Below are 15,018 nucleotides of genomic sequence, written 5' to 3'. Positions count from 1 at the left end.
TTTGTGACAAAGGTGGGCTATAGAGAGCTGTCAACCTGCTAATTGTTACTTTGATATGCAAATGAGGCACTGTATATCATCACTAATTTTAACTGATGTTTTATTTAATTATTTTTATTTAATCATTTTATTTAATTATTCAAATTTTTGCTCTAATATAAGCAATGGCTACCTTTGTAACAGTGTTTGTTGTTTCTAACAGGCTAGCCTTCTAACTCTTATTTTTCAGTTGAAGCTAAGTTTAACCTAGGCTCTAGCCTATCTCTTCCTCCTTTAAATTCATATTGTTTTATTTCAGCTACGAGGCAGAATCAAACTAAAAGAAAAAAACAGTCAGAAAACAGGCAGTCCATGTTAATGTCCAGCCTTAGAACAGACTGTTGAGGCAGACTGCACTGTATTGGACAAACTGTAAAGAATTTGGACCATGCTTCAGTATGAAAGTCAAGGTAGCTATCCTCTTGTGTCTGGCCTTGCTCTATAATCAGAATTTCTTTGTGGATGAGGTGCTGCAGAGCCCTACCTCTCTGCAATACCTAAACTTGTAAATGTTTATTACTGTAAATGCAAATGTCAAAAACCCAGATACAGTATTGGAGAGATGCTCTTTGGGAATCACTTTGTTATAGTTATAATGAGAAAGTGTTAAAAACTCTGTCCTCTGTGGGATATTTAACTCCTCTAACTCTGATCATATAGATCTCAGTAGGGAAAGAGTCAGATTTTCTCTCCACTTCAAGGATCAGTTTTTCATGGAGGCATCTTGTTCAAGAGACAAGCAGATGATAAAGTAATTGGGGTTTGGCTCGAGTAGAGCGATCCTTACTCTGTGGTAAAGAATTAGAAGAACTGAAAGGTGAAATTCTTGATTTATTGTTCTGTTTATGTCCAACCTTCACCTATGGTCATGGGATATGAATCATGACTAAAAAACAAGACCCTTGATACAAGCAGCTAAAAAGAAGTTCCTCTGTAGGATGGCTTGGCTCATCAGAAGCAATCAGTACTGGAGATCAGGGATGCAGCCAGGTGAACTCCCTTTGAAGGTTTTCCAGATCTCTCTAAAGCCATATATATCATATATATCCCTTATGAGAAGCTGGGGTGTGTTGATGAGAAGACGGATGTCTGCTACCTGTAGCCTGGCCATTGCCTTTCTATGCAATTCCACTCGATTCCTCAGGATGGATCTCATCGAGGCCAACTAGCATAGAAGAAGTTGTAAATATTGTTAAGCTTCTCCACTACCATTGTAGTTTTAACACTGACAGTGGAGTAAGTAAATATAGCCATTCTGTGTTGGCCATGCTTCCAAATACTGAGGAATTAATGTTGGAGTAAGAGGAATGTTTAAGACATTTTATTACTGGCACAGTTGGTCCTACTCCTCATGAGATGCTGCAATGCTCAGAACTGTGGAGGAACCACGTAACCCTCTAAAGGAAACAACTTTGGATCAATCAGAAGGAGCTCAACCGTGACCCTTTGTGTAGCAATTGTGATGTTTACTTTTTGGACATAATAAGTATACGATTCAACTTCAAAAACGCAGAAGATGAAAAGACTTATTTCATAGTCATCTGAAGCAGGTTGTCCATTACAGTGGAAATCTTCACATCTCTGTGGTACTTGTTATAAGATGATTGAAAGCTTCTGATGTAAAGAAACAAAACTTGTCTTTTTTAGAGGCCGCTGGAAACAGGGAGCCAAAAGAGCAAATTTTAATTTGTTTTTTTTTTGGGTAAGTTGTCTTTGGTTGAGATCTTTGGTAAAAGATGAGACATTCCTCTGAACATGTTCAGGCACTGGTCTAAAACTTGAGCAAATAAAAACTTAAGGGTAGCTGTTGATCAAAACCAATTGCTGAACATATGAAAGCACCAACAACTCTCTTGGTCCGTATGTTTTAAAATTTAGATCTCACGTTTGGTTTGAATCTTGATTGGATTCATGAAGACAAATAATTATCTTAATCAACTTCAGCCACCAATCTGGTTTCTCCTGGGATCATGCCTCCCACTTCATCCCCCTCTGGACCAGTTTGATCATTCAAGGTGAATGAACAGGACTCTGGAGTTTACACTCATTAACACCATGAGTCAAGCCTGGGATTGGGAAACTGCTGCTTGTTAGCAAGTGTTTTTTCTGTTTGTTTTGTTTTCTATCCTGATACTTGTGAAGCTCTTCAGGTTTAAACTGTAGCATTAAAGCTTTCTGTTGCCAACCAGAATCAGCTTTTAGTTATAGTCCAGAAACACGTTTGGTCTTGCTGGAGACGCTTGGTAAAACCAACACAACAATGAGGTCAGGCACAACTCTAATCCAGTATTCCTGGATTGTTGTCATTACAGTAAATCCCATAGCCTCCGTCCAGAGTGTTAGCTTCCAGGAGACACTTGGTATCTGGAGTCACCTGTTTTCACATCAGCAATGTCATAGTTTTTTGGGATTTCTTACAACTCTTGTTCTCAACAACTGAAACTCTACAAAAAATTATTTGTTTGTACTTCAACCCACGAGAGTCATTAGTAATTGCTGCACAGTTGGAAACTCCAAAGGAATAACACAAGGAAAGAAGGTATTTGTGTTGTATTTAACTTCAGACCAACAGACTGCAGAATAATAAGGTGCCCTGTTGGATTGTGACCAACAGACGACCTGAGACATAAGTCACTGAAACAAGCTTCCTTTGTAGAAAATGGTGAGGAGATTAGAGTAGAATCTTGACTCAGAATCACTTTTAGGCTGTGAATTGGGGGATGCAAAGCATATTTAGAGATTTTCCAGGTTCATCCAACTAGAAGCAGAACCTCAGAGAGAACTAGGACTTACTGGAGGAAATGTACATTCACTAACCACTTTATTGGGTACACCTGTTAACATAGCCTCCAAATCAGCCAATCAGGTGGCAGCAATACTTTGGCATCTAGATTCAACATAGACATCATGCAAATCAGCCTCTGAGTGGAGATGAAAGGAAATTTAAAGCCCCTCCTCCATTCTCAAGTCTTGCTCTCGCCAGTTATAATGTCTGGTTCGGTTCTAGCCCAGTTGGGCGTGTCTGCGTTTGCAGTGTGTTCCTCACTATGTGGGCGTGAATTTGGCCAGGAACGTGGGCTGTGGTTGCATGTGTGCTCTTGGCCAGCCAGTTTATCCAAAATATATTGGTATACTTGCTGTTGCAGGTTCCTCCTTTCAGTTCACACTGTATGTGTTCTTCAGTCACAATTGATAAAAAGGTTTAGACCTGAACGTTGACCATGAAATCATCTATTTGGATCCAAGAAAAACTCCCTGACTGGAAAGAAATACTCATTTTACCATTTTCTTGTTTATTTTTATTTATTTATTTTTTTTACCTCCTTAAAGTTACAGTATGGGATTCCACCAACTGATTTCATTATTTTATCCAAATTAAATAAAAAAAAAAACTCTACTGAACCTAGGACCATCCATCCATCCCAAGGCACTCTCAGCCCAGAAATTATTTGTAAAAATGTTTTCGGAGACCTTTGAACCTAACAGTATTGTTAGTACTGAAATATGTGGAAAATACTGGAAAATAAATTCAGGAATATTTTTTCTCCATTTTCCTTAAAGTTAATTGCAGCTTGTGGTTTTAAACTTGCTTTTTAAATGTTTTCAATTACAAATCAGATTGAGTAGGACTACTTTAGGTGTCTTGCATAGACACCTAAAATAGTTGTACTATTCATAAAATTGAATAGTAACCCAACCTGCTGGATCCCTTTATTATTGGTAAAAGTAAAGGAAAACCATCAGTTGTTGTTCTATTACCTTCAGACTGCTGCAACAATAGGAGGAACTCTTACTGCCAAAGTTTAACAGAAAAGTAAATGCTTTCCATTAGGCAATTTCCAACTTGTCTTTTGAAATGTGTCATGGTGGTGTTGTTGTAACCCGGAGGAGAACAGGAAGCTGTGAGGCAACTTTCTCTGAGCGTGTTGCTACTTGTACTCTGTTTGGGAAAGAAAAAAACAGTTAGAAAGCCTTACCTCTCCAGCCACTTCCACTGCAGGAACCTGTTGAAGTACATGCTGTCAAGGTAGTCAGCGAAAGGCGCCACGCTCAGGTAGTCATGTATCAATCTGAAAGAAAAATAATAAAAAAAATAAATAAAATAAGGGGTTTCTTTAGGTTGCTGGTTTTAGATTTAATTGCCTGAAATCAGGAAGTTCCTGAAGGGTAAAAATGATTACAATGGATTAAGGTGAAATGAAACCTGTTGGATTAAGAGTTAATTGTCATCCGAGAAATGAGCGACACTTTGGGATAATTTTACCTTTTGTTGATTTTCTGTTCTTACTTTTAGGTTCCTTTAAATACAACGTCAGATAATATAAATTCACTCATTCACACTACTTAATATTTGGCGCATTTCTTCTCAATTTTGAGTTTGTCTTACAATTTGTGGTTTACTGCTCCCTGTAGTGTTAGAAAAACTCAAACAAAATTTCACCAAATTTTGACTGGACTGGTTACATTAATCTGATAATTGGAGGTGAAACGTCAAATGTTGTTTATGCAATTAATGAAGACGTGAAACAACCCAGCCTTTTTGGAGCTCCATAATTCAGCAATACTTTAGAGCAGAAACGCCACTTAGGTGAGTCACAGGAAGTTCATCTTTACCTGACTAAATTAGGTAACCAGTTTTTACACATCACCGTTTTAGATTTTACATATTTTCTCCATGAAATGTTCAGTTCAGATAGGGATGTTGTCACACACTAAAATTTTTAAATATTCGAAAACTTTTTAATTTTAAATACCTTTGTTGTACAGTTTATATTGTAGAGATTTCTGTCTACTTTTCCCCAGTGTGTCTCTAACTGCCATCAGACATTTGCTTGTATATAAAATTTATTAGAACTGCACTGAGATCACACCCTCAATATTTCAGCTCGTCTTTTCTTTTTCAGTTGAAATTGAATGGCCTATTTAACCCATCATGTCTCCTATACATAAAACACGACAGACAAAATAAAAGTTACATGTGAGGCCAGACAGTCCTGCTATTCATGAGTCAAGAATCTATTTGATGAAAACTGTAAGACATTTAATCTCTAGACGTCTAATCTCTAAACATGTTTGGCCATCTGATTAGAAAATATAGCTGTGGGTTCTGTTGTTCCTCCCCTGCAGAAAAGGAGGGAATCACCATAGCAACTTCAGATTTTTTACAGTGGAGACTTTGGGATTTTTTTAAAGCGTTCAAAATTTTGTACCAAACCATTTTCACATAGTAAGTAACATTTATTTATAAAGTGCTTTTCACAGACATAAAATCACAAAGTACTGTACAATAGAAATCAAGCTTAAAATCAAACAAAACATAAAACCAACATAAGAAACACAATAAAATCAAGAGATAGTAGCCTGGGAAAATAAAAATGTCTTTAGTTGCTTTTTAAAAACCTCCACAGAGTCAGCAAAACGGAGCTGCAAAGGTAAGCTGTTCCACAGCCTTGAGGCTACTGACTGAAGGGCCTGGGCCTCTTCAGTTTTTTACCATGTTCATGGAACAACCAAAAAAATTGTGATTTTCTTAACAAAAAAACACTGCAAGCAAGCAGACATAAATTATTGTAGCTTTTATTCTTATAAATGTAATTTAATCTGCATTGAGATATTTTGAGTAAAATGTTTATGGTTTCCTTTATTGAAAATCATTTTATACACTTTGTGCCTTTTGTAAAATTCTCAAAGTTATTTATTTATTTATTTATCGTTTACAAAACCCGGTTGCAATTATTATTTTTTTTGTACTTTTGTGTCTCTACTGGTTTCAGTAAATGACCGTACCTTCCTCCGATCAGGACCAACCATTTTTCATTCTCTGCTTATCCCTTAACTTTAACTTTTCCCGGTCCTCTGCATTCCAGCTGATCCTGGTTCAACATCTAACTTTTTTACAGTAGAAAGACATTATAACCATCTAAATAAGATGTAATTCCAGGAACTGAGATCAAATTATGAACATTGTAAATACATTTCATGTGAGACAGCTTCATTCAACATGAGTAATTGATGGTCTGAGTCGTAATGAAAAAATGTGATTCACTTGGCATGTGGAGTCATGGGATTCCCAGATGTAATGAAATTTATAGACCACACACACAGTGGAAGGAGTTTGGGTGAATCTTTACAAACAGGAAGTTTTTTTATTTTGGTCTTTGTGGATGGAGGCTGTTTATCTGGTTGCTGATATAAATGCTCTAAATTGATTTCTACAAGGCCGTGTGTTGATATAAAAGAAATAAGAAGATAAGTTTGAAGTTTAGCCTGTTGCAATAAACAATCATTTAATCACATAATGAGATAAAATGAGTTTGATCATTTCCATTCTAACAAATATTTTTAAGGGCAATTTTATTTTATAATGCATATGTTTTTTATGGTTTAGGTCATGTGTGGTTTTTATTTAATTTTTTTTGTTGTTTTTGGTTGGCGTGTTTTATTATGGATATTTAAAATATCTTCCACTTCCAGTGTGAGATAGATGAGTAAATTAAAGTTTATTCATTTTTGAGAGAGTCAATTTGCATTATTATGCTGTTATCAAAATATTACATGAAAAACATCTCAAAACAATATTATTATTTATGGTAATAATTTTGGAGACAATTTATTATCCAGAAAACTTGTTATTGTGACAGCTGTGTTTGAAGTTAACCTGAATATTATTTTTCTCTGTTGAATTCTTTAATGATTTAGGATCAATTTCCAAAATTTGATAACAGGTTTTCATTTGAACATTGGTGTATCATTTAATCTGTGAATACTTCTGCCATATGAAGGATTTCAGAAGTATTCAAAGGTCATAGATTAATGTCTTGTTAAAGACTGTTGAAAATTTATGTGCATTTATCTTTATTCAAATGTTTTTGTCCTTAAAGGTCAAACTGCTTGCTACACACTGATTTTCAAGTCAAATTAGTTTTGTCATTATTTCAATAAACAATCAGAAAATAAGTGATATGCTGCAACACAAAGTTAATATTCAAGTCTCTAATACTATTGTTCATGTTTTCAGGTTTTAGATACAGAAAAAAGTTTCAAAAATATTTAGAAAATTATTTTCAAAAAGTTCTTTGAGTCTGTATTGACATAGCTGACATCAGCCTTTGCATAAGCAAATCATTTCCTCTGACGTCACTCATGAGCAAATACTGTTGGAGTTGAACCTCTCAAACAAATGTTTTCAAAAGTATTTAGAAGATATTTGTACATTTTGCTCATTAAACACTGGAGCAGGCCATATGTAGTATTCTGTTTAACAAACTAAAAATCAGTCTGAGCAGATGTCAGTAATAGTTTTAGGGTTTCTCAGATACATTTTCCAGATTAATTTTAAATATTTCTAATATTTCACAAACCAAATGGTTACCTGATTTTGTTTTGTAATGAAAGTGGATGCTGAAAATATTTTCAGACATGATTATTTTTCTATGAAAGAATTGTTAATTTTTTTTTTCAAATAAGTAAATAATTCCCAGTTGCTTCAACATTCACTGTGACCTTACTTGGTGCAGTCCTTGAAAAGCTCTTTGCAGGCTTCCTGCTGCAGCCTCTCTGTACACTGAGTCATCATGGCTGCCTCCACCTCAGAAACATAGTTCCCTGACTGCAGAAAAATACAAACAAGTTAGATTTACTTAGAACAAAACAATTGCTGTGAACCAGCTGGAGATTCTCATTGACATTGAAAACATCTGCAAGTTCAGACTCGTCTGAAGATAAAAAAAAAACAGGAAGAAATCATAGTTAGCAGAGAAATGTTGTTCTGTTTATGACAACAGATGTGTTATTTAGATGACTTTTTTTATTCACAACCATAATTCAGACTAGAGCTGTTTGTGGTGGCAGCAAAAAAGAGGATGTGATTGTTTAGTTATTTTTACTTCAACACATTTCAGATTTTGTTTCTGCTTTTAGGCAATTAAAAAAAATCGGGACAAACATTTAATCTGTAGCCCTGTCAGAAGAATGGTGTTTAATTATAAGAACTAAACACCAATAATTAGTAATACTATTTATAAATCATATTACCTTTTCACTTAAGCTTACCGCTTCTAAATTAATCTTATTTAATAATTATTTTGAGCTAATAATATACTTTTTAATCTATATTTTTAAACTTTCTCGAATTAATCAATTTGAATATTAATTAATACAATTAAAATGATTAAAGAACAGACTGACTGTTATTTGGTCAGCCTAAATAAGACAATATAATTAATAACTATTACACATGTTAAAAGTTAGCATTTGTCAATAAAAACTATTTCTGAATATTAAAATTTATTTAGTTGATAAATTAGGCAGATATTAAAAATTATTCATTTAGTTTTGGTTAAAATAAGTTCAAAGCCAATTATAAATGACACTTTAAACTAGTGAAAATCAGTCAAAATTATTTTCCAACAATCTGTTCAAAAATCTGTTTAAAAAAAAATCATTAATTTAACATCCAAAAAATCTCCCCCCCCCCAAAAAAAATCACTGAATGTCATGCAAATTAACAGCAAAATACATGCATCTGAGATTAATTACAAAACTGTAATTCATCTCAGATGCAATGCATCTGAGATGAATTTTTAGATGCATCTAAAATCAAATTAGGGCTGAAACGATTCCTCGAACGATTCGAGTACCTCGAATACTAAAATTCCTGGAGGAAAATTTACCTGCCTCGAAGCTTCGTTAATTTATGTTTTATTAGTTAGCGCACCGTGTTCCGGCCGGGACTTCATTTGCGTTGCGCGGAGCTCTCACTTCCGCCTCTGAGTTGTTGACAAAAGCTAAGTCTCAGCGGCATAAAGTCCAATCTTCAAGATTGGCCCGTGGGGATTTTATTGATTGATGATAATGCCCGACTTTTTATCGTTTTTGGGGAACCAATAAGCATCCTTAAAATGACTGGGGAATGCCTGGAGTACGGCAGCATTTCTCCTCCGGGGCTGCTGGTTGAAAGCGAACGGCGGGAAGAGCGCTGAGGTGAGCGGCTAGACTGAACAGGGCGGGTGGCTGAGTAGCTGATGCTTACCGTGTAAATGTAGCTTTACCGACGAACCGCACAATAAATTTCATATCCCGGTCTGAAGAAACGGGTGGCGGAGCGCATCGTACATGGCTGGTAGATGAGTTTCTGAGTGTGACCAATGAAGGTGTCGTAAATATCCCGTATTGCTTCCCCCCGTGTTCGTCCCCCGGTCTAACGGTTCGTCAGTCCGCTGGTCTATTTCCTCCCCTCCACCCCATCTTACGTTCGTTCATTCGCCCTCTCCTCCCACTCCAGGCGGCATTTCCCGTATTTTCAAACCCAAAGCGTGACGGGTTAGGTGGCAAGGTGAGTTTAATTAATCTATTAAACTCACTGAAGATGAATACATAAACTAAAAGCTGGATTGTAGACATTTTTTATAAGCATATTTGTGAGCCTGCCTCTTTGTTATTAAATTCAATATAATTTGAGATTTTTCTATAACTTTTCTTCTGGTTAACTTAGAAAGTGAGCTATTATTGTTACAGGTTAGTTTTCTAAACTACAAAAAAGCAACTGTTAGGGATGCCAAATATGAAAAATTGGACTGATATTGATATCTGATAGTAACACCGGTATTATGCCAGATTTACCAATATTTCATTTTATAATTTTTTTTTATCCGATTACTCGATTAATCGTAAGAATAATCGATAGATTACTCGATTACTAAAATATTCGTTTACAACAGCCCTAAATCAAATACTGAGTCTTGGTTTGTTTTGTATTAACAGATTTTTTATACTGTTACAAATGTCACATTTTGATTTAAAGAATCAAAAGCTGAAGGGCATACCTTTGGGTTGAAGTATCTGTCGATGAGTTCCTGTCCGCACTCCTTCCTCTTCTCATCTGGAGTCACCTCGTACTCCGCCTGTAAACATTTGCAATGAGTTTGACATTTAGTGATGTTGGAATAAAAGATGAGGACTGGATCTTCAAGGATTGACAGTTTCACAGGATTAAATTAGTTTTTAAGGAAACATTTGCACAAAAACACAGAATTACAGCACTAAATGGGGTCTGCAGAGCTCAGGCTGTCCTATTACGTTCATGTGGTTTGTGTAATTGTGGTTCAGTCACAAACAAACTGAAAATTAGCCCAGTCCTCCTTAAATGCAACTTTCGCATATGGTTACATTTGGAAACACGCAAATACAAAGGTTATGAAAAATGTATGCGTAAAATCTACATAATTAATTAATAAAAATTAACCCGTTAAAATCCCAGCCCAGTGGAAGTTGTTGGGTGATGCATTTTCAGGCAGCACTTCACATCTTTAAATCTTAAATTTTTTTATAATTTCACTTTGCACAATTTACATTTCTGGAATGACGACAGTAATATTTTGATCCACCTAAAGAACTTCTTACTTTTATGAAAATGTCTCCAAGAAATCAACTCGTCATATTTATGGAGAAGGAAGAGGATGCTATTCATTGTAGGTTTAAAACTTAAAACAGATTTTGTACGTTTGATGTATTGAAAGAAAGACATCAAGTTTTTAAATTCTTTTAAGCTCGATAGAACAAATGTACTTACAGGATTTCGTCATATTGTAGCCACATTTATTGGATTAAACACTGATTTGGTCTTTATGGGATAAAAGGGTTTCTTCTGGTTCCAGATGTTATTTCTGAAAAACTGATCCAGATATAAGCTTTTCATGTTAGTTGATATTTTTAAGTATGAATTAGTTTTAGTTTAAAATATCTGAAATAATGACAAGCTGATGACATCACCTCTCCTGTTTTAGCCACAGTTTTCTCTCCACACTGTTGTTTTTTATTTTTAAGTAGTTATGCAGTTATGAGACACAGTTAACCTGAAACCGCTCCTGTGCACCTTACTCAACAAGTTGTTCCTAGGTAATCAAAGAGTGGGTGAGTTAGTTCAGAACACCAGCCTTGTTTAGCTGTGAAAGGTTGAGCTGCTACGTCCCTCAGAATGCAGTGCAGTTCTGAATCGGAGCTCAGAGAAATTGTTGAATATTCTATTAGTCATATCTATTGATATTAATTACATGTCTATTGCAATATACATTATTATGGATTTATTGTCCAGCCCAAGGTTCCACTTATTATAAAAGCTTGGTTATAAAAAGCTTCATACTTTGTGTTGTATCTAACATGCTCCATTGTGAGAAAATTATGCTAGTAATTTTACCCCAATTACAAACAAAAAGTCTCCATGTGCATGAAGCACCTGTGTTGGACCGGCCAAATTTGCATCATTCCTGGATTGACGCAACCATACTGCCAAGTATCGTCCAACAATTTTGTTCATCTTGATCGGTTTCCAAATATTTAGGATACAATTCCTACTGTGCTGTGAATGTCATTGCCACAAACTTTTGATTTTCCTCCTCCACACATGAAAGGATCGTATCTCCTCTGTCGACCTGCAGTAAGATGAGCCTGAATAGAAACATCCAAAGTGCTTCCTCTCACTGGGAGTGCTGGTAAATGCATGCTAAGTGACAGCAGAGCCTGTTCAGATCCGACTTTGTCTCTCCATCTCGCCGTTCTCCTAGAGAAGAGCCTGGAAGCGGTTGGATGGGTAGAAATAATTGCCCCCTGGAAAGCTGCAAAGCCATTTGGACGAGTCAGTGAGTCAGAATGGAGCTGGCTGAAAGGGGGACCGATAAGGTCTTCATTAGCCGTTGCATGTTGTCAGATTGGACATGGTTCTGAAAAAAGCCTAGCTTCCTCTCATTTTTCTGTGACATCAACTAAACCCCAAAGTAGCTGTAAAAACAATACTTTTCCATGAGAACAAGAACAAAAACCATCAAAGCAAAGACGTCAAAGTCCGTCTGAGTTAGAGTTGGGAATTAGAGGGAAAACTAAATGCATAGTTTGTTTCTGCAACATGGGAGGTATGGAACGCTGACTCACAGACCCTGTTTGCTCCAAGAAGTGAAGGGTTCCTGTATTTCATTAAACACACATTAAACTCCACTTCCTGAGGCTCTCAGCAAGCTTTGAGTGCTTCATTCAGGCATTTCAGGATAATTAAAGCTTCTTGCATTGAGGCAAACATGAGAACCAGGTTTTATTTTCAGCTGCGTACTGTTACATGTTTCAACAAAGTATAAAACAAGCACATTTTCTCAGAGTCACACTTCTGATGCTGGGTTCTACTTGTCTATGGATTACAATGACATATGTGTCATCTATTCATGCAGTGATACCTGTCTATGCCACTCATTGGGATATTTAGTGAGCAAGACTTCACCCTGGTATACAAAACTTTTACACATCGATAATTTTAAAACCTTTCTTTATGCCATTACAAATGAAAATCCGCAAGGTTTGCCATTCTACTCAGTCCCCCTTCACTCAAATACCCCTAAAAAACATCAAGTGCAACAACTGCCTTAATTTGAAACCTATTTAGGATCTTATTTAGTGTAAATAAAGCTGCTGAATGTAACCAAGTCCCAAAACTGAGAAGCCATTTTTAATATAATAAAAATTAATAAAAATTTAATTTGATATAAAATTGTAGAACTTGTTCGTACTGTGACTCGACTACAATTCATCCAGGTGAGAATTGTAGTTTTGTTTTATTTGTTCATAAAACAAATTAAAATGCAGAAATAAATAGAGAAATCTGACATCTTGTACAGAAAAATATGTTTAGTTCAGTAACCCTGTACAAAAAAGCTATAAATAGTCAACCCAATATAAAAATACCATAAACTGTGATAACAGGCCAATTAAATAAAATACATAATTATGTCCAAATAGATAAAAAGCCACAAGAAGTCTTAAATCAACAGAATACAAGGAATGAAATGCAAATCAGGCAATAAAAGCAACCCCAAAAAGATCTAAACATTTTCTGTGCCCCAGGGGAAAACTTTAGCTTTTTGTCTGAACGCCTCAGGAAAAGATTATTTTATTAATTTGGACCAAAGGAACACAAGCTAGGAATACCAGGACACTCATTTCCTCCTCTTTTTAAATTCAGTAACATGAACAGAGGATTTCTCCAAAGAAACACCAAACTCCGTAATACCTTTACATAGGGTATTACCTTAACGTAAAATCCTAATACCCTAAAAAAATCATTCTTTGTTTTGCAGATAACAGTATTTGTCTCTTTCAGCTGATAATGGGATTGTCAAGGATTGTCTCAAAATTATAACAAGATTAAGTAACTGCATCTTGTGAAGCACTGACTTCAACTTCTGTAGAGAAATCTGTCAGGATGTCTAGTGAGAGCCAGGAGTGGCATTTCAAGGACTCATAATCATCATTTCCATCCATTGTTTACATCTGGATTTACAGTGTCTGACTTCTTCTGGTGCAGAATTATGATGCAATGTCTCACATCAATGACCTAAAATCAGGCAAAAAAGGTGACTCAGTCACCTTAGAAGGTGACTGAGTCTTTTCTGTGGTGGCTTCTAGCTTTGGAACATCCTGCCTCTGGAAATCAGAGCTAACCAAACAGTAGACTAATTAAAATACTTGCTAAAATCAAATACATTTTATTTAGCTTCCAGGTGAGTAAGACATCTGTGTTTGTATTTAGCTAGTGTGTTGATCTTTTATCATGTAATGGGCTTTGGTTAACCGTAGTTGTTTTTAGATCTGTTCTAGAAGTAAAGCCGACTTGACCTCAGCTGAAATACTAGTTAAACCTTAAAGTGTGAATCTTCTAACGAACAGGACAAACACAAACAAATCATACAAATGTCTCACCACAGCGTCCAGGAACTTGACGCAGCGTCTCAGCTCTGGTCGGGTATCACAGAACTGTCTGAACAGTAACCGTCCGATGGGCTGCCGCTCACACAAGCTGCTGTAGTCTTTCTCTGCACAAACACAAAAAGGGATGAAGGTTACAAACAACTCAGAACACATCATGCACACTTTCACCAATATCTTGTTGAAAATGTTAGATGGCTAGGATTTCTTACTGTAGCAAAAATCCAACATAATCAATACAAATATAAATGGAAAGCATTGTTGACACTCAAAGAGAAACTTCACATTTCATGATTTTTCTAGAAATTTCTTTATGGCTGATAGTAGTTGCAGATGGTATAAACCAGTTGTTGGTGAGCCTGTCACAACGAGTGATATTAGTTCACTGACTCAAACCCCAACAATCATTGCATTGTGATTTTAAAACATAAACATATTTAGTCAGCAAAATGGTGCTTGTGGCTCAGTTTGTGTGTGACTCTGTAAAGGTTTCTATTCAAACCATGTTTTCTCAACTGGACTATCTCTCAAGGTGGTGTTGATCAACAGTTCTCTTGGCTTTCTGAAGTTTCTTTAGATTTTATTTTCTTGTAGACCTTGACTGATTTTAAGTCTTCTGTCCAGTTCTAGTAGATTTCAGACATGTTTTTCTAGGATTTTTGGAGAAACTAGACTGCTGTGTGACATAAGAAATAAATGTTTTCGGCCTAAGCATGTAGGATGTTGTGTTTCTCTAATCTAAAAATACCAGATATTGGTTAGCACAGGAAATTATTTTGAGTTAGGGCTATTTTTAGACTCTAAGTTTCAAATGTAGTCCAAACAGAGATGTAAATACCATAGGTTAGTTTGTCCCATATGTTCGCCCATTTGTCCATTCCTTTTTTTTTCGTATCTGACATGTTTTCTCATTTCCTTCTCTACACAAATCCACACTGAAGCCTAAAGACAAAAAAAATGTAAAAAGTTTCCATGACATTCATTCGAGACTTCCTTTTTCCTCTTATGTTTTTTTTTTTTCAAAATCATCCGATAAGCCACCATTTATTAAACTTAACAAGCATTCAATGTTCCTGCATGTGAGACCGAAGGTGTATGCAAACATTATCACAGATCTATGCAAATATATCACATCTGTTATACAGCAGATCCTATCTGAGTCCCGTTTCACCACAATGCTGATGACTTTACATATTGCAAGTTTGGTGGTTTGGATTATGCTCATTTTCTTTT

At 35.8% G+C, this 15,018-nt stretch overlaps 1 protein-coding gene across 1 annotated transcript in view; it reads right to left on the bottom strand.

Annotated features, from left to right (window-relative positions):
* Positions 1 to 15,018, bottom strand: part of grk6 (G protein-coupled receptor kinase 6) — a 59,246-nt gene that overhangs the window by 19,688 nt on the left and 24,540 nt on the right. Inside the window, exons 3-6 of the mRNA XM_014971588.2 lie at positions 13,780 to 13,892; positions 9,864 to 9,941; positions 7,548 to 7,648; positions 4,017 to 4,109 (exon numbers count right to left, since the gene is read on the bottom strand). Of these exons, the coding sequence (XP_014827074.1) occupies positions 4,017 to 4,109; positions 7,548 to 7,648; positions 9,864 to 9,941; positions 13,780 to 13,892 (385 nt within the window). The remainder of the gene's footprint in view (positions 1 to 4,016; positions 4,110 to 7,547; positions 7,649 to 9,863; positions 9,942 to 13,779; positions 13,893 to 15,018) is intronic.

This window comes from Poecilia mexicana, unplaced genomic scaffold (assembly GCF_051168715.1).
Source record: "Poecilia mexicana isolate PSO_F unplaced genomic scaffold, ASM5116871v1 scaffold_14, whole genome shotgun sequence".
Classification (NCBI taxonomy): domain Eukaryota; kingdom Metazoa; phylum Chordata; class Actinopteri; order Cyprinodontiformes; family Poeciliidae; genus Poecilia; species Poecilia mexicana.
The sequence above is the reverse complement of the archived record's forward strand: the minus strand, read 5'-3'. Positions and strand labels throughout refer to the sequence as shown.